Source organism: Manis javanica, chromosome 10 (assembly GCF_040802235.1).
Source record: "Manis javanica isolate MJ-LG chromosome 10, MJ_LKY, whole genome shotgun sequence".
NCBI lineage: Eukaryota > Metazoa > Chordata > Mammalia > Pholidota > Manidae > Manis > Manis javanica.
This window is the reverse complement of record NC_133165.1, coordinates 90,621,369-90,640,635: the sequence shown is the minus strand read 5'-3', so window position 1 is coordinate 90,640,635 and position 19,267 is coordinate 90,621,369. Positions and strand designations below refer to the sequence as shown.

Here is a 19,267-nt window from a genome sequence, read left to right as displayed (position 1 = left end):
TTGTACAATTTTGGGGAAAACACTGAATTACACACTTTAAAAGGATGAATATATGGTACATGAATTACATCTCAATTAAAAAAAATTTCAGGGGGAAAGAAAGCACAAAATTTCATGTACCCCAGAAAAGATTTCTGTGCATACTGGACTTGAAACATGCCAGCAGGCCTTATTATTAATACTTGAATCATGTGGAATTAACCAAGTTAAGTATGTATACTTATTCTCCCAGCTTAGTATTAGGCTACAAGTGGAAATCAGTCTGTATTAATTTTTCCTAACATTTCAGAAAAACTGCAATCAATCCTTTTAAACAGGCAACAGAGGTTATTATAAAAGGTGAGATGAGGTCCAGAGCTGTATCTTGCCCAGGGTAGAAACTGAAGAGTACAGAAGTCTTTACAAGTAGCTAATAATCAGGTACTATTTCTTTTGTGCCGAGCTCCGTCACTTTCCCAGACCGGCTTGGGAGAGATGTCTCCTGCAGGCAAGCCGAGTCTGGCTCTCTGGTCACCATCCCAACCCACTTAGGTGCACTTATCTAGTCCTGCTCAAAAGGGAAGTGGGAGTTACTCTATTTATTTAGTACTCCTTTATTTAGTTAATGCTACTACTGCCTGCTATATGCTGTTCTATGCTCTGGGCATACATACAGAGGTGATTAAAACAGGTGTGCTTCCTAAAATGGTATGAAGAATTCACCATCCATTGTTAGAGATAAGGGTACGTATTAATAAGTAAACACATAAATCATATGCAGACACAATTTGAAATGGGAAACTAGTTGAATGCTGTTAAGGCAAGGAACAGGGTGCTTTTAGGCCTGATAACAGTGGTGACGCACTTGAGTTTATGGGACCAAGGAACACTTGTCTGTGGAACTTAGTTTTAACTCAAGACCTGAAGGAGTTAGCGAGGCAAAACCCAAAGAGAAGAATAGCATATGCAAAGACCAAGGGTGGGAAAAAGAGCTTATCCTCCATCAAGGAAATAAAAGAAGGTCAGAATGGGTAGAATCTGTAAACAAAGGAAGAATGAGAGCTTTGAGAGGTGAAGTTGCAGAGGGAGGCAGTTTAGGTAAGGCCTTGGGGGCTACCTTTTAAAGCTCTTTAAAAGATTTGTCCGTGGCCTAACCCCTGGAACCTGTAAATGTGACCCTAATTCGAAAAAAACAAAAACAACAGTCTTTCCAGATGTAATTAAGAAGAGATCATCTCAGATTATCTGGGTGAGCCCCGGAGTCCTATGACAAGTGTCCTTGTAAGAGACATAGTGGAGATAAATAAAGCAGGCCAATAGGAAGCCAGAGGCAGAGAGAGTGGTGGAGCCACAGGCCAAGGAAGTTGCAGAGGCTGGAAGAGGCAAGTTACGGAATTCCCTCTAGAACCTTCACAGCGAGTCCTGTCAACACCTTGATTTTAGACTTCTGGTCTCCAGAGCTATGAAGAAATCAATTTTTCTTGCTTTAAGCCTCCAAGTTTGTGATAACTGTTAGGGTAGCAACAGAAAACCATGTTTTATGATTTTGTTCTGAGTGTCATGGGATGTTGTTGAAGGGTTTTAAGTAAGGAAATGGCATGATCTAATTCATAGTTTGAAAAGGTCACTGTGTGTGGAGAATGAACTAGTAGAGAAGTCAGTTAGGAGCTATTATAGTAATGTCAACAAGAGATGTGGTTCAAACCAGGATGGTGGTCTTCAAACTAGGGTGGTGGTCTGGGAAAGAGAAATTTGGGAGTTATTAGCACACAGATGGTACTTAAAGTTGCTCGAAGTTTAGAAATAAAACCAGTGAATCACCAAAGTCATAATTAGTAAAAGTTTACTGTGCACACGACCAAAAAGAGTTTGCAAGCTGGGAGCACTCAAACCGAGACATGGAATGAGCTCCGGTATAGTGTATGAGGCGGCTTCGTAGAGTGATGGCAGTGAGTGTTTAGTCTCCAGGGGACTGGTTATACTATTAGTGTTTTTTAAATGATAGGGAATTCGTCAGTGGTTACCTCATATCAGCCTTGGGAAACAGTTCAGCCTTGGGAAACTGGTGGTTTCCAGAAACAAGCAAGAGGTGACCCAGGGCTAGTCAGTCCAGTAAATTGAGCTGAATACAGCTTTGTTTGTTTGATAAAACTGTTGTTGTTTTTTACCTGCTCAGGGAATTTTCAAGGCTGGTTTCTGTTTTTGATTTTGAACAAAGTTATGCGAATAGATGCAATCACCTGGGAAGAACACAGAACAATAAAAGCAAATGGTTCAAGTTCTGAGTCCTAAAGATCTCGAACCTTTAGATCAGAAGAGGAAATAGCAAAGGAATCCAAGAATGAAAAATCAAAAAGATAGGAGGGAAATCATTAGGATAGGGTATCATGAAATCTAAGGCTAGAGTGGGGTAGAAATGTTGGAGAGAGGAGAAAATATTAAATAGTCATTAGAGAGAGTGGGGGAGGGAACTATTACAGAATCGAGCACTACTGAACAGAAGATCCATGTGAAATTAGTGGCCAGTGGTTTCCAGTCTGGGGGTGTGTCTGGCAATTCTCACTGGCACAGATATAGCCCCAGAAAAGGCAGGGTGATTGGGGTTTTGCCATGGGTATTGGAAGGAGGGAAGGAGGGTGACAGGATTGAATATATGTGTAAGAGGGGGATTAATAAATATAAATTTGATAAGGAGAGAAATGAAGATTATAAATTGGAGAGTGAATGAAGAATGTGAAAAAAACCTCTGTGGAGAATATAGGTCAATGGACTGACGTTTAGGATGAGACTGAAGCTATTGAACAAAGAAGCTACTAAACAAGGGAAGCAAGTTGTCAGAGGGTGGTGGATTTCAGTAAGTGATCTGGGAGGGGTTCTGGTTCTGTTGGTGACAAGACCCAGGATGTGACCCCTGGACCCAGGGCTGGGTCACTGCAGAGGCATGGAGGGAAGGGTCTTTGGAGGGTCCCGGCTGTCCTTCCGGGCTCAGACATTATTCACCTCCTCACCCTTTGCTTGGCTAGCTCCTTGTCCTTCATGCCTCTGCTTAAAATGCCACTGATCATTGTACCTAAATTAGGTATTCTACCCTACAAAATCTCATTATGACTTCCTGTTTGATCTTTCATGTCTCTTAGCACAATTGAAAAGGCTATGTTTGCCTGGCATTCTCTCCATCTTCTCCATTTGCATTTAAGCTCCACATTCAGAGATTTTGCCTATTTTGTGCTTCAGGACTCCCCACCCGACCCACAAAATGCTTCTCCATCTGTAAGGCTGAGATTGCTATTGCATGAACTAAAACCTGGAGTTGGAACAGAGAAGAAGACTGACCTGACTCTAGGTGAAGAGTGAAAAAGAAAATGATTGTCACTTGAAAGGGTTTCAGAGAACTTGGTGTCCCCAACCCAAGTTGAAGTGCAAGGAGTTAAGGAGGGGGTGCCTTTCAAGGATGACAGGTGGTTATAGGGGAGGTCATCTAGTGGCCCATTCCTCTGGCTCAATGGTAGCTTTTGGACAGGAGAGAAGGCTTGGATATCAGGGTCAGCTAAGGGGACAAGAAGAGCATTATGGGACTGCGAGTGCATCATGATTGATGCTAAGATGGGCTAAGAGTTGGGCTGAGACTACGTGTCTGGAGGAAAGGAGCACGAAGCATGGTGAATTTATACTGCATAGCCTCATGGAAGGGTGGCTCTTGGATTTCACAGGAGGGGTTGGGGAGTGATCAGAGGGGAAAAGTTAGGAGAAAACAGTAACCTGTGAAGTGTTATCATCTTTTTTTTGTGGATGTAGAAATGTAAGGTTCAGTAACTTTCCTGAAGTCATATAGCTGGTAAGCAGGAGAGCCTGGCTAAGCCTGGTTCAGGATCTGATTCTGGAGCCATACTCTTCTATTAGGCTAGTTTCCCAGAGGGCCACACTCAAATTTATACAAATATTAGAAGAGTTTTAAACTACTTTCACGTGGTTACAAAATCTGAGCTACACTTTAGAAATTTCAGTGTTAAATTATATGACTTTAACATTGAAATTGTCACTATCCCCCCTTTTTCCTTCAAGGTTACCCTGTCATTGACTCCATCCCTATTTAAACTGTGGGATGCTGGTAGAATAAATGATGGTAAAGAACAAGTTAATTTCTCCTTTTTCTGACTGAATAGATGTGGAATGAGATTCGGAATTTTTAAGTTATTTTCCCCACAGTGAAACCATAATAAAAGTTTGCCAGAAATTCTTTTTCTATTGTGGTTCTTGATGGCAACCTGTGCTGTAGCTTTGTTATAGCTTCTTTTGCTGTTATAGTTTAAAAAATTCTCCTGTGCTAAAGTAATCAAGTGTACACACTGAAGGCAGTAGCCGAGTGCAGTATTTCTCAAATTTTAATATACATCAGAATAAAGTGAGAAAGTTTTCAGAAATTCAGATTCCTGGGCCTCACCCCAAAGAATATAATTTACTAGACATGTACGTTATTAACAAGGCCCCCAGTAATTCTAACGCAGGCAGTCCGTAACTGAGAAGCACTGAGTTACTGGTTAAGTGCCCAGGCTTTGGAGCCTGGAAGAACTGGGTCACAAAAGGGGCTCCACTACCTTCCATTACGATGACGTTGGGCAAGTCACTTAACTTCACTAAGCCAAATTTCCTCATCTGTAAAAGAGGGATAATGATATTTACCTACCTTTTTGTGAGGATTCAATAAAAGAATGCTTATAAAATCCTTAAAAGCGCTTGGCCTATAATAGCAACTCAGTAAAGATGTGTGCTGTTGTAATTGTCAGTCTTCATAGAGAGAGGGAATTTGAATAAGTTAAATTTATCTAGATTGTCATTACAAAGATTATTTTTAAAGCATCCACATCTCCTTTAAGACCATACTTAACACTAGCAAGTTAATTACTTAGTGTCAGCTAGAAGGAAAACATACTTATTTCCTCATTTAGGGCGGAAGAATTTTAAGTTAGTGTCATCTCATAATTATATTATTTTATAGTGCCCAGACGGTACAAACTAGTTCTGAAAGCATTAGGGTATTAAAGTTTATCTAGCTAAGAGTACAATTATTGTCTTTTTATTGTGTAATCCTCTCCCTTACTTCTCTCTGATTTATAGATGTGTGTAGCTCTGGGGGGAAAATACCTTTGAAACTAAAATCAGTCAAAGGCAGAAATAAAGTGGGAGAAACCTGTTTATTGCTTACAAGCAGTCATCCACTTGTGCTCACCAGTGTCTCTTGTGACCCAGCTGCAAAAAAGGGGCCCCACCCAACCTCTTCAATCCAGATATGCCCTCATTTCCCCTTGTAATTACCTATTGATATGGAGATCTACTACTCTCCACCCCTTGGAAACATCTATTGATATGGAGATGCACTAAAGTCAGGCAAGAGATTTCTGGAAATACTGCAATTTTATCCACAGCCCCCACCCCTCCTGAAATCTCACCTCAAAATCTACTCAATCCCCATCTTCTGCAGTGGCCCCTGTGAGAGAAAACAAGCAGTGTAACCAAACTAATAACATACAATAACAACAGCAATAATGTCATGATAATCCTTAAACTGGAGGATTAAGCTAGGTTCAAAGTCCTATGCAGATTAAGTCCATGGCTTGCCCATTCCATAGGCACCAGTAGCTGAATGGGTGGGGAATAAAGAGCAATCATTATGCTACAGCTGCGGCCAGTAGGTGGTTCCAGGCCACAGGGACTGTAGAAGAAAATAACCTTAAGGGAGATAAGATACATAATTTAATGACACCAGCATAGGCAGATTTTGTCCATCAGGTAGGATGCATGCAAGAGTGTAGTCTTGTGATAGAACAGTGGCAGAAATGGGATCTCATCCTGGTCTAGTATACCAGACTTTCACCCCCTCCCTGTGAGAGTTACAAATGGGTCAGTATATAGGGCTATGGAAAGTACATGCACTGGTCATAAAGATTAAACTTCCCCATAAGATGCTCTTACCTTCTGGACATTTTGGGTGCACTACTGTGATCTTTGGGGGCCAGTCTGCTGTTACTCCAGGAACACACAGGAGGCCAGCTTCCCGGTCTCTTTCCCAAGGTGTCAGAAGGGCCAGCCATAGCTGGTCCATGTGTCAAAATGTCCAGGGCCGTGTCCACTCAACAAAGTCTCCAGGGTTGCTCTGCTGGCCATATCCTGGCTTCAATAATTCCTCTTTGGTTTGTACATCCAGTTGTATAGGAGAGGAAGGAATGTGTGTTAGCATGTCCACGGGACTTAAGGCTCCTTTTTGGGGCTTCTCATTCAAATGCCATAGCAGTTCCCATAAATGAACTGACCAGGCCTGTAGACTATTGGTGTCTGACTTCAGGCCAGATTTCAACAAACCACTGTACCTCTCTCTCATGCCTGCTCTGGTAGGGTTATATGGTACATGAAACTTCCACTTTATTCCAAATTGCTGCACCCATTCTTGTAACGCATGCCCAGTGAAGTGGGTGCCTTGATTGCTCTCAGTCACCTGTGTCCGGCCATAGGCTGCAAAGAGATGCTGTAGGCCCCTCTTGGTGGTTTGCTGATCTGCATGATACGCAGAAAAAGCAACCAACAGGCCAGTAGCTGTGTCCACACAAATCATAGCATACTGATATCCTTCTGATATGGGCAGAGGTTCAATATAGTCTATCTGTCACCTGGCAAGGGGTATCGGCCCCTTTACTATTGTCCCATGTTGCTGTGGGACTCGGTGTAAGTCCCTCTTAGAACACACAAGGCACTCCTTCTGGGCTCTGCTGAATTCTTCAAAGGTCAACATCAAGCCCCACTGACAGGGCTATAGCCCACATGTCTTTTGACCTGCATGAACAAACACTGATTGCTGATGTAATCATTGGGCTACATCAAAGGCAGGTTTTCTCATTCAAATGCCAGGCCAATGCACCTGGGCCAATGTGTCTGCTTCATTATTCCCTGAGGATACCAAAGACAAATGGCCAGTCACATGATATACAGTAACTGTCTTAATCTGACCAGAGGCCCATAGGTCTTGCCGCAACTCTTGCCCCCAAAGGGACCAGTCAACCATCCAGTTGGCATGGTACCATGTTGGTAGCCACAGGGTCAAGCCCCAATAGATGGCCCAGCTGTCAGTCCTCCCCCTGAAGAGCTTACATTTATTGTGTTTTTATTTTCTTAATTACAACTGGTTGGACCTTTAATACAGGAGAGGCTGGTGCCTTGGGCGGTGGCCTCTGCAGCAGATCCGCCCTTGGCCCCGCCCCCCTCATCCTCTCCCAACATCTCTTCTACCATCTCCAGGGCTGAAGGCACTGCTCATTCCTCCCCCACCCCTGTGGCCTCCTGCAATGTGGATTCTTCAGCTGCCTCCTCCCTCACTGCTAACTTATCTTCCAGGAGTGGGACCTGCCTTCTCAATAACTCTCTCTTTCTTAAGGGCATCCCATAGGTCATCACCCACCTCCTCCAAGCGATGCTAAAGTGTGTCTCTCTTCTGCCAAAGTCTCCTCGATAACCCTTTCCACTATCTAGAGAAAAAGACATCCTACAATCCCGGCTGCTACATGGCTACTCAGGGCCTCTAAGCAGTCTTCTATCTCACAGAGGGCTAATTCCACAGCTTCCTGTGTCTCCACCCTTCCCCAATTCTGGAGAAGGCCCCACCTGTCTAAAAAGTGCTTTACCCTAGACCAGTTCCCTGCTAGGTCTTCCCCAGTTGGAAGTCCCACAGCTAGGGGGCTCCCCGGTGAAGCTGTACCCTCCACCACTACATCCACTGAGGCCTCCCCACCATCCACAGGGGTTTTCCAGGCATCTCCTACCATCTTTAGGGGCAGCCCACCCAAGAGTCGCACACATGAAGACAGATTTCAGGTTCAGAGGTCCTGCTGACTACTGCCAGATGTAACTCCAGGAGGAATATATTTTCCCAGCCCGGGGCAAAATACCTTTGAAACTGAAATCAATCAAAGGAAGAAATAAAGTGGTAGAAACCCATTTATTGCTTACAAGCAGTCACCCACTTCTGCTTGCCTGTATCTCTCGCGACCCAGCTGCAAAAAGGGGCCCCACCCAACCTCTCTGGCCCTCAGCTCCCTCTTGTAATTACCTGTTGATATGGAGATGGACTACTTCTTTCCACCCTTTGGAAACAACTATTGATATGAAGATGCACTAAGGCCAGGCAAGAGATTTCTGGAAATATTGCAATTTTACCCACAATATGAATGCCTGGAGATTACATTTTTTCTTGAAAATATTTATAGAGAGCACCTTGTCACAGATTTCCTTAGATGTCCTTACTCATTTTTTCCTGAAGAAGGTAGTCCAGTGTTTCTTTGGTGACCGAAAGACCAGCATGAACATGGCAATGCAACAGAAAGTACAAAATCATGGTGCCCCCAAGCTAGAAACTTGAGTTTATTTTTGGTAGTGGATTATAAGTAGGACATTATCAAGGTAGAAAATTTATAGAGGGGTGTGGGTAAAATTGAAACATTTCCAGAATTTCTTGCCTGGCTTTGGTGCGTCTGCAAATCAACAGGTGTTCAGCAGTGGAAAGAAGCATGGCTTTAGTGCATTTGCATCACTCCTCAGGGGTGGAGAGAAGTTCATCTCCATATCATAGAGCACCTGGGCAAGGAGGGCTTATCTGGACCTGAGAGGAGAGAGGAGGGCTGGTGTTGTGGCTGCTTGAGCAGGAGAGAGATGAGCTGGACTGCAGTTTTGTAAGCAGTAAATAGGTTTTAAACTTTATTTCTCCCTTTGACTGATTTTGGTTTTTAGAGGTATTTTGCCCCAGATTTCCTTTCTCTGGACTTAGAAGGGGCTTCTGAAATAATTGAAAAATCAAAGAATTTCTAACCAGATCGAATCATTAGGACTCTCTTGACTAAAGAATGAAAAGGCCGAGAGGGATATAATCAAATTATATAAGATTGTAAAACACAGACCTTTTTGTATATTCTAAATTAGGGACTCTGTGACCCATCCCAAATTCTTTTGGTAATGTATCACAGTGATATATTTGCATGCATCAGAAATGACACCTGTACATCACAGCATCATTTTTTCTAAAAGGACAACACTAACCTAAATAGGACAGACTGGTTAAATAAATTATGGTGCAGATACACAGTGGAATATTATGTAGCCATTAAAAAGAATAAGTTCTATCTGCTAATAAAGTATGATGTCTAACAATTACACTAAGGGGGCTGGGGGAGGGGAGGATGGAGAGGCAAAATGCAGAATGGTGGGAAGAGTATACTGCAATTTGTATAAAAGTTGAATGTGAATAGACACAAGTATTTGTTTAAGCACCTAAAAGGATACTCAAGAAAATGGTTAACACTGATATCCTGGAGGAAGGGGAACCAGGTGGCTGGAAGATTTGGGTAAATACTCTTTGGAATATTGGAATTCTGTATCATGTACTTGTATTAATAATTTAAAATATAGTTTACCAACACACACAAAAACTGGAGGCACTACCATTTCTTTCCAGAAAATAGTATTCCTGATAGAGCTAGCAACTAAGTAACTGCAGTTGATTTTGATTAAGTCAACAAGTGAGAAATCCTGGCTTGATTAAAGGAAGTCATTGCTATTTAAGATAACATGGTAAGCCTTTTGAACATTCTAGAGAGCAAACATGTTCTCCTTGAGTATGGTTTTATTACCTCCAGAGACATGGTACTGGCCTAGGTGAGCATGGACTTTGTTCTTTCTTTTGTCCGAAGGAGGATTTCTTGAAACAATGAATTGTTGCATAATATAAATACATTTTTTTAATGGGTAGATTTACAAGTTAACCTTTTCTTTTTACTTCCTCCTATTGACACTGTATCTCAAAATAGAGCAGATGCCTAATGCTACAGGGGTGACATTTTGAATGGTGTGGTAATATTTATATAGGGTGTGGTTCAAAGGAAATGTATGAAAGCCTATTCCAAGTTGACACTGTGCAGTGTTGATATCAGTAATCAAATAACTTTTATTACCATGGTTATTAGGGTTTGGATGGGACAACGCTAAGAGAGCAAGGAGGAAAATTCAGTGTTGGTTTCCACAGTTTTTTAATAAGAATGCATACATGAATTTTTTAAATAGATAGTATTTTTCTGTTTTCCTTAAATTTGGAAGAAAATACAGAGTATACTCTGAGTCAAACTGTTGCAATTAGGATGTCTCAGCTTCTGGCATTTCCTCATTACTAGGCCTCTGAAATGCCCCCTCACCCTAATGTCCTTTAAACCATCTGTTTCAACCCCATCCTACTCTCTCTCATTTGTCAGCCAGCCTCATGCCGACAACAGCAAGCGTCTCTTTAGTGTGGGCAGGTGGTAGTAACTCTGACTTTGTCATGTTTGAGCCTCCACTCTGGTTAGGATGCCCTTCTCCTCTTCTGACAAAGTAAGTAAAGGCTCAAGCTCTGTGTTAAGCTTCATGTTGTTTTCCCTCTGGCCTCCCCCATTATTTGTCGCTTCACCAGGATCCTGTAATACCATTTTTCTTTTCTGGTCTTTGTACTAAGTCTTAGGGACCCAGTAAACCTTCAGTGAGTTAATGAATCAGTCATGTATATTGGCTCTCCACTGCCTCTCTCCCATTTACCCCTTAACCCGCACCATTCCAGCTTTGATCCCACCACTTCCCTGTAACGATTCTTATTTTGAAACCAACATTTGATCCTCAGGCCCAGGGCCAACTTATGGGCATATGACCTGTGTAGTCACACTGGTCCCCCACTTAGTTTGATGCCCTGCTGTTAGCGTCTGGAAATTATTTTTCTACAAGAGCCCCACATTTACATTTTTCTCTGGGCCCCACAAATTATGTAGCTGGTCCTGTTCAGGCCTGGTCTTACTAAATCTCTTTGAAGTATTTAACACAGCTCATCACCCTCTTGGAATACTCCTTGAATTGCTGGACACCACAGTCTCTTGCCCCCTCCTACCTCTTTTTTGACTCTTTCCTTTGCTCTTCCTTCTCTCAAGGTTAGTACTTTCACCCTCTGGATTTATGCTCAGTTCTGGAGTGATCCAGCTTCCAGTCTTCGGTACTTTTAAATTGCTGCAGCTGCTGAGAGTAACAAAACCAAAAGCTATGGTACTAACAGCTGCATCAGAGTGTTTTCCATCTGCCAAGCATGAATTGTATGTATCATTTCACTTAGTACTTTAATATTTCATTTTGCAGATGAATTTTTCCCAGGCATAGCAGGGTTGAGTAACTTGCTGAAGGGCACACAGCTTGTTAACTGACAGCCAGGATTTGACTAAAGGAGTCTAATTCAGTCGTTTTCAGCACTTTTAACCACCGCACTAGTTAAGTCTCTCATTGAGCTGCCGGTGACTGATTCTATCTCCCTACTTGAATTTTCCACTGGTATATCTAATGAGCATCTCAGACTTGCTAAATCCTAAAAACTCTTGATCCCCCCCTATCCTGCCTCATGCCGAACCTCCTCCTCTTCTGGTCTTGCCAGTCTCATTAAATGGCTCTAAGATTCACCTGGGTGCCCAGGCCAAAAGCCTGGCACCCTTGCTATTTCTCTTTTTCTCTCCCTCACATCTAATCAGCAAGCCTCGTAGGCTCCTCTTGTGGGCGCATCTTGATTCTGACTTCTGCCACTTCCATGGCCTCCCGCCAAGTCCAAGCCAGCACCTTCTTCTGATGGGATTACTGCTATAGCCTCCTAATGGACCTCCTTCTTCAGTCTGTTCCCCCTAGCCCCTGTATGTTCTCCACACAACAGCCAGAGTGATATTTTTTTTCCTAAACATTTTATTGAGTATAAGATATGTACCAAAATTGGATAACTTGTTGTATTTTCACAGTGTGGCATGCCCATTTAGCCAGCCCTCAGAGTAAGAATACATTACCAGTACCCTAGAAAAGGTAGAACTGAGCATTTATCATGTTTATTGACTGTTTGGACATCCTCCTTTATTAAGTACTTGTTTAAGCCTTATGCCTATTTTCCTGCCCTTTCTTAATGATTGCAGTATACATGTACTGTAAATATCTTCTTCCACTATGTGCTTTGCCTTTTTTCTCACTTAGTGGCATCTTTCAATGAATGAAATTTATTAATTTTAGTGTAGTGTAAATTATCCTCCTTTTCCTTTAGTAATTTTAGTAATTTAGTTATTTTTATGTCCTGTTTAAGCAATCTTTGCTTATCCTAACAGTGGCCATGAAGATATTTTCCTATGTTCTCTTGTAAAAGCTTATTGCTTTACCTTCACATTTAAATCTGAAACCCATATGGAATTATTTTTGTATATAGTATAAAATGTAGGAGTCAAGAGACATTTTTTTTTCCTTATAAATATCCAGTTGACCCAATGTCATATTTAGAAAAGACAGTCCTTTTCTTATTGTCAGAGTGACAATTTTCTTAGATTATGAGACCCTGCTGTTCAGATCATTCAGAGGTTTCTCACTGCACTTAGAATAAAATACCCGCCCCTCACCACGGCTCCTCGCCTGGCATCCCCTCCTGCCCAGCTTCTATCCCGCTGTTCTCTCTTTCCCCTCCCCTGTGCACATGCTGCTCTCTTTACTGGTCCTCGGTCTTCCAAGTGCTTCAGTGCCTCAGGCCCTTGGACATGGGGCTTCTTCTGCCCGGAGCGCCCCTCCTCCACATCAGAGCCTGGGCCACTCCTCATCGCCCCCGCCTCTGCTCACACGTGCTCCTCAGAAAGGACCAGTAACTGTATATAACAGTAAGAATGAGCAATATTATAAAACTCCTCTGAACATGTGTGACATTATTGATGAACTGTTTGTTCTACAATATTGTGCTTTCTTGAGATAAAAAATATCTTTATTCTTAGAAAAACACACTGAAGTATTTAAGAATAAAGGTGCTATGATGATGTATTTACTTACATACATAGTTTAGGAAAAAATTGTATGTGTGTCCATGAATGCATGCTTGTACAGAGAGAGAGACAATGTGTGTGAGAGCAAATTACAACCCAAAGTTTGCAAATATTAACAACAGGTGGGTCTGGTAAAGGGTATATTATTGTTCTTTATACTACTCTGTAACTTTTCTGTGAGATTATCTCCACATACACAGTTTTTAATAACCATCTCATCCAGCCCTCTCAGGAAGAGTTCTCATGACACAAAGGTGAAGTTTAACTTTCCCAGTCACCCTGAGGGCAGAAACAGAACTGACCCCTGGTCCTGTGTTCTCTGCTGTATTGTGCTGCCTCCTTCTAGTAACTAGTCATTGAGCTGTAACCGAATATGGGGGCGAGTAATCCTGCTGTGTGGTTACATAGGACACAGCCAGCCTTGCATATTAGTGATGTAACTTGGGTTTCGTTAAAAGTATTTTTGCCATTACATGGTCAGCCTTAAAACTTCTAGCCCTTCTGATACTTGGTCATCTTATATAATATGCTGCCCATTGTCATGAGACATGTGTATGCTAGCTTTTTAACAAATATGGTGCTGTTCTCCTATATTTTGATAGCTACCGCCTCCTGGGATACGTTTCTCATGCTATGGAATTTGAAGCCACAGGCTAGAGCCTTCAGATATGTGAGTCACAAGGACATCATAACCAGCGTGCAATTTTCTCCAGTTGGAAATTTGTTGGCATCTGCTTCACGAGACAGAACCATTAGACTCTGGATTCCTGATAAGTAAGAAAAATAACCACCTCATATGCTCTGGATTTAAAAACGTGAAAGAAAACTGGAGCCCAGCTGTTACTAAAGCTCTTTTCAGGAATTCCTGAACTCCCCAATTACCTGTACTGTACTTAGTCTGAGTCACATATGAGGTGTCCTGCCCTTGTGATAATGTCAAACTATTTCATATTATTTGATTGGAAATATGCTTGATATGTCTTAAGCTTTCTTTCGTTTTGTTGGGGGTAGGTAGGGTGATGGTTGTCAGTCCCTTTATAAATCTGATGTATGCTTTAGACTGTATTCCCAGGATATCCACCTGCATGTGTAACCTGAGAGTTCATTAACCTACTGTCATGCATTCATGGATCCTTTCAGGGTCTTTAGATTTCTATTAAAAACCCCTGTGCCAGAATTACTCTTTGCTGCCTGTTATTTGTTATTGGGCTCCAGAATATTCTTGTTAAAGAACATTTCTGACAAATGTATATAAATCACTGCAATTGTATAAGGTCCTATCCTATTACAACAAATCTCTCTATAAGAAGCTTTTCAAACCCTAGCTGGTAGGCCAACTATTTTAAACAATTATTGAGCCATGATTTTTTAGAAGTTTTAAAACTCTTAAGTATACACAATTTCAAACATATGTTAAAAATAGAATAAATAGCACAACTTTCTTCTCTTATATGCATCAAGCATATTCAACGGTTATCAGTATTCTATCAATTCTGTCTATTCTCCTCCCCATTGTTTTTGCTGGAATATTTTTAGAACAAATCTCACATATTGTATCATTTTTCACCCATAAATGCTTCAGAGACTAAGAATTTGAGTATTTCCCTTGACGATCGTGATGGGATTTGATTTGTGGTATGTGCCTGAACAGGCTCAGGCATTCTTGAATGAAAAAGTTCACAGAGCATTTTCCTGCCAGTGGACACTTTTTTTTCTGTCACCACCCAGGGGAAACTCCAGGCTGAGAAATCTGAATATGTTATTCTGATGGTAGTAAAAACTTTTGAAGAGAAGTGACATTTTATAATGACACTGTGGATGGCAGTATAGACGGAATTGTAAGGGAGAGAGACTGGTTTGGGGTCCAAAAGGATTTTCAAAAATCCTTAACTTTGGGAATTTAGGACTAATGGCTTTAGTGTCTTCAGCACAGCATGGCCTCATTCTACTGTTAGTAATTCAAGGAAATCTCAGTGAACAAACTGTACAAGAGCAGATGAGCTAAACGCATACTGAATCATTCATTTGCACTGGCTAATCTAAGCCTGACAGGCAGGCTTGTGTGGATGTCTCTAGTTCCCCTTTCCAAATCCTATCACAGTGGGGCCAGGACAGTATGGGATCATGGCCATTGGAAGGAAACTGATGTATCAGTTATCTATTGCTATATAATAGTTCTCCAAACTTAGTAGCTTACTACACTATCATTTCTCACAATTTTGTGGATTGCTTGGGTGATTCTTCTGTCCCATTTGAGGTTTGCTGTTACTCATAGTGTTCCACTGAGTTGGCAGCTGGGCAGGCAGGTCCAGCACCTCACTCATGTACCAGGGCCTGGGTGTTGCCTATTGGCTGGGGTGCCTCGGTTCTCCATATGCCCTCTCTTCAGCAGGAAAAGGATCTACAACCTGGTAGTTGGGGGTCTCGGACAGTAAAAGCAGAGGTTGCTAAACCTTTTAAGGGATAGACCTGAAACTTGCAGTGTCACTTCTGCCACATTCTTTTGGCCAGAGGAAGTCATAACATCCCACTTCAAACGCAAGAGAAATAGGCAGCTTCCACCTGCTATGGGGAGGAGTGGCGAGTGTGTACAGGGAAGAGGGGAATTGTGGGCAGCCATGTTTGCAGACAGACCCTGCAGCTTGGGACTGGAAAGCCAGGAAAGAACAGTAGGAGCAGATAGGGAAGCAGGTCTGGCCTAGAGGTCATCACAGTGGGCAGGCAAGAGAATTTGGGCAGAAAGGGCAGGTAAATACACCGGAGGCAGAGAGCCTGTATTCCAGCAAGGGGAGGAAACCTGTTTAGCGCCAGCATGACAAACATAAGGCACTCCTATCTTTTTTCTTAATATGCTTCCTGTTGAGACCGGATCCAGTAGTTAGGCCTGCCTGGGGCTGAGAGAAGGGCCTTCAGAAAGAAGGAAAGCAGAAAGTCTGCTGGAGTGCGGAGTATAGAACTGAAGATGAGCGCAGATGTTAGTGGTATTGTCTCTTGGCTTCCGGGTCATCACAGATGCCAAGTCTTTTCTTTCTTTTCTCTAGGCCTTATATTTAAATGCAGGCCAATTCCTGGCTTGTAACTTATAGAACTTTCCCTTGATACCTCACTGAAGTAGGCCCCGCATGCTCCCACCTATTTTTTTAAATATTGATTTTGTTATTCCTGGTGTGATATGTTGGGTGATGGAGAGTTATGAGAAAGTCGCCTTTGCCATCTACAGGCCCCTGGAAGGATAAGCTGCGACAGAGCCAAGAACCTCTAGGTACTGATTCTTCCCAGTGCAACTCAGCAAACTGTACTGGGCTCTTTTTATATGCCTGACATTTATGCTAGATGCTGGTCTTAGATGAACAAATCATCATTCCTGTCCTCAGAAAACTTACCGCTTAATAGGAGAGAATCAGGTCTATTAAAAAAAACTGCGTAATGTTAAGAAGTGAAATAGGTGTAGCTGATAGGGAGCAGCTAAGCCTGTCTGAATTGATCAAGACCAATGGGAGAAGTGGTCTTGGCTGAGCAAGTACCTACAAGGCCAGAGGTACACTTGAAGCACTTAACTGTTCTAGGGTATAGAGTCTAGTGCGATGGCAGAAAGCCTCTCTGAAGGGCTTGAGCATTGTGTCTTTTCTTGGAGGGCAGCTAGTGACACGTTTACACTGGGATTTACCTGCTTGGAGTTAACACTTTTAGCAAGGTAATACGCACAGTATGTAAGTGACTGGAGGGGGATAAAGATTAAAGCAGGGACAGCAGCTAAGAGGCTTTTGTAATAATGTAGGTGAAGGGTATTGAGAGTATATCTGCCTTAATGCAAGAGTAACTGGGATAGAAAGGGGTTCAAAAGATATTTAGGAAGTGATAGTGATATCACTATCATTAAATAGGTTTGTTGACCTATAATACGGTGGGAAGAGAATGGGGAGGGGGAAGGAAGTTGAGTGTGACTTCCAGGCTTCTGCAAATTCTGTTGCCTGATCTTTTTCAAACAGTTAGGGTCATTTTCCCCATAGGGTATCCACTGTCTAAATATGATGTTCTGAATGGAAAAACTGCCAAGTCTGAATGTGGTATTAAGTGGAAGTGCCCTGGGAACTCGGGAATGCTGGGTCGGTGTTCCGAAGTTCCGAATGGTGTTTCGCAAATGTCACTTTTGACTCCAGTACTGGCTAGTCTGTACCTATTTTTAAATGTTTTCTCTGCTTCTCCTTTAATGCCACCCATTATTTTCTCCATCTTTTTTACCCTATTCTCTTTATCCCACCCTAGCCAAGAAAAAAAATGGCTCTGAGATTTCAAGGTGTTAAAAACTCAAGTAGTTCTTATCATTTATTTCACTTGTGAGGTTCAGACTGGGCTTAGGGGCAAGCAAGGCTTCACATACACCCCGGGGGTCTCAGTTCTCTTTACTGGTAGGTGAAAACAGACAAGTCAGATCACCTAGTGACATTCAGCTTAGAGGCAGTGATGCAGGACATTCTCCCCCAGACTGCCAGTCCACACAACTCCATGTGGCCCCAGTTCGAAAATGCTTCCTTGAAGCTATTTATTTAATCAGTGTTAGCATTTCCAAGTTGCAGGTTCTTTAAACTACATATTGCTGTTTCTAGAGAAACAAGAAGATCTTCAAATGCATGGTAGAGATTTGTTCAAAGTATTATTTCCCTGGCTTCCAATTAGAACAAAAACAGTAAGTGTATTTCAGGGTAGGGACCACCAGGGTCTTGCTATGTGTCAGTTGTGACTTTAACAAAACCAGCCTGAAGGAGCCTTTTCACACTTTTGTTAGTTTTTAAGAGTCAAACCATTTTATATATTTCAAAGTCTGTATACTGACTAGATATTATGATTAAATGTTATAAATATTAAACTGTTTAATTCCAGGAGAGGCAAGTCCTCTGAATTTAAAGCTCATACAGCTCCAGTTCGAAGTGTGGACTTTTCAGCTGATGGCCAGTTTCTAGCTACAGCTTCTGAAGACAAATCCATCAAAGTATGGAACATGTTTTGCCAGCGCTTCTCATATTCCTTGTACCGACATACACACTGGGTTCACTGTGCCAAGTAAGTGCAAAGTTTCACAATGGTATTTCCACATTTTTTTTCCTGCTATAGTTCTCCCCACCCCATGCCCAGCCCCCAGAAAAGGGGATTGAGGACAAATTCATCTGTTCATTCATTCATTCAGCAAATATTTATGTGTGCCTGCTATGTGCTGGGAACAATAGTAAACAAAGCAGAAAAACCCTGCCCTCATGAAGCTTAGGGAGAGAGAGGAGGAGACAGACCATAAGTAAACAGGAAAATAAATATGATAGGTCAGATGGTGGCATGTGCTATGGAGAAAAACAGCTGGATTGAAGGGGGTGGGCGCTGCAATTTTAACCCAGGTGTTGAGCAGCTGCCTCACAAAGAGGGTGGCCTTTGAGCAGAGACCTAGAGGAAGGGAGAGAGTTTGGGAAAAGAATGTCCCGGATGAAGTAAGTAGGGGTGGAAGTCCCGGGGTGGGAGCCTGACAGCTGGCTGAGGACCAGAGGCTGGTGCGGAGCAGAGCGTGGAGAAGCAGCGGGAAGGCGGGGGGAGGTCGGGAAGGGCCCTGACGCACACCGGAGTGGGGTGAGATGCCACTGGAGCACGTTCATCGCTGCGACTTCCATTTAATAGGATGACTGAGTGCTGTGTGGAGAAGGTCAGTCAGAAGTCAGAGCAGCAGCAAAGAGGTGTTAGGAGGCTGCTATGCCGTTCACACCCCAGCATGGAGCAACGTGGTGGCAGTGGAGATTTAAGAAGTGGTTGGGTTCTAGATGTAGTTTGCAATTACAGCCATCAGTACTTGCTGCCACACTGCCACATATGATAGAGGAAGGGGGAACCAAGAATGACTTCATAGTCTTTGGCAACAGGCTGTTGGGACACAGGTTATTGTAGGTGTTCATTAACTGTAAGCTAACAGCCCATGGAGGCCTTTCTATTCCTAAGACACATTGTGAAAATAGTTAACGTATATATCTTGTTTCCCCATCAGAACTGCCCAGAGAGGGAAGGACTGCTGTTTTATTTTCCCCATTTTGCAGATAAGGCAACTGAATTTCAGAGTTAAAAGTAGAACTCGCCAGTTGAAAGTGATGGAAAGAAACCCACAGAAATTCTTTATCTCCTCTCAAGGTGCATAAATGGTGTTGGATGACCTTGGAGTGGGGAGGAAGAGGCTAGAACCAGGGACTCCAATGCTCTGAGCCTCTCTAGGCCTCTCTCTATGCCAGCTTCATCCTCTCAAATGCCCTGGTACTGAGGCCACTGCCTGCTCTAGGCTAAAGTCCTCACAGCTTTGTGACCAGAAAAGAAAAGTGTGTCCTAGCTCTGGTTAGGAAAGTACCAGGGGAGACCCTCAGTGGGGGCCCTATGGCCATGCC

The 19,267-nt window shown here is 42.6% G+C and overlaps 1 protein-coding gene across 11 annotated transcripts in view; it reads left to right on the top strand.

Annotated features, from left to right (window-relative positions):
• Positions 1-19,267, top strand: part of POC1B (POC1 centriolar protein B) — a 143,395-nt gene that overhangs the window by 9,359 nt on the left and 114,769 nt on the right. For 8 of the 11 annotated variants that reach the window (XR_012121514.1, XR_012121515.1, XR_012121513.1 and 5 more), the window contains 2 exons: positions 13,460-13,631; positions 17,739-17,918. Coding sequence is in view for 8 of the 11 variants with exons in the window: in XM_073213599.1 (XP_073069700.1) it covers positions 13,460-13,631; positions 17,739-17,918 (352 nt within the window). In the remaining 3 variants the exon portion in view is untranslated. Of the gene's footprint in view, positions 1-10,987; positions 11,124-13,459; positions 14,035-17,738; positions 17,919-19,267 lie in introns of those variants that run through there. The other 3 variants (XM_073213597.1, XM_073213600.1, XM_037004807.2) reach the window with 3 other exon arrangements.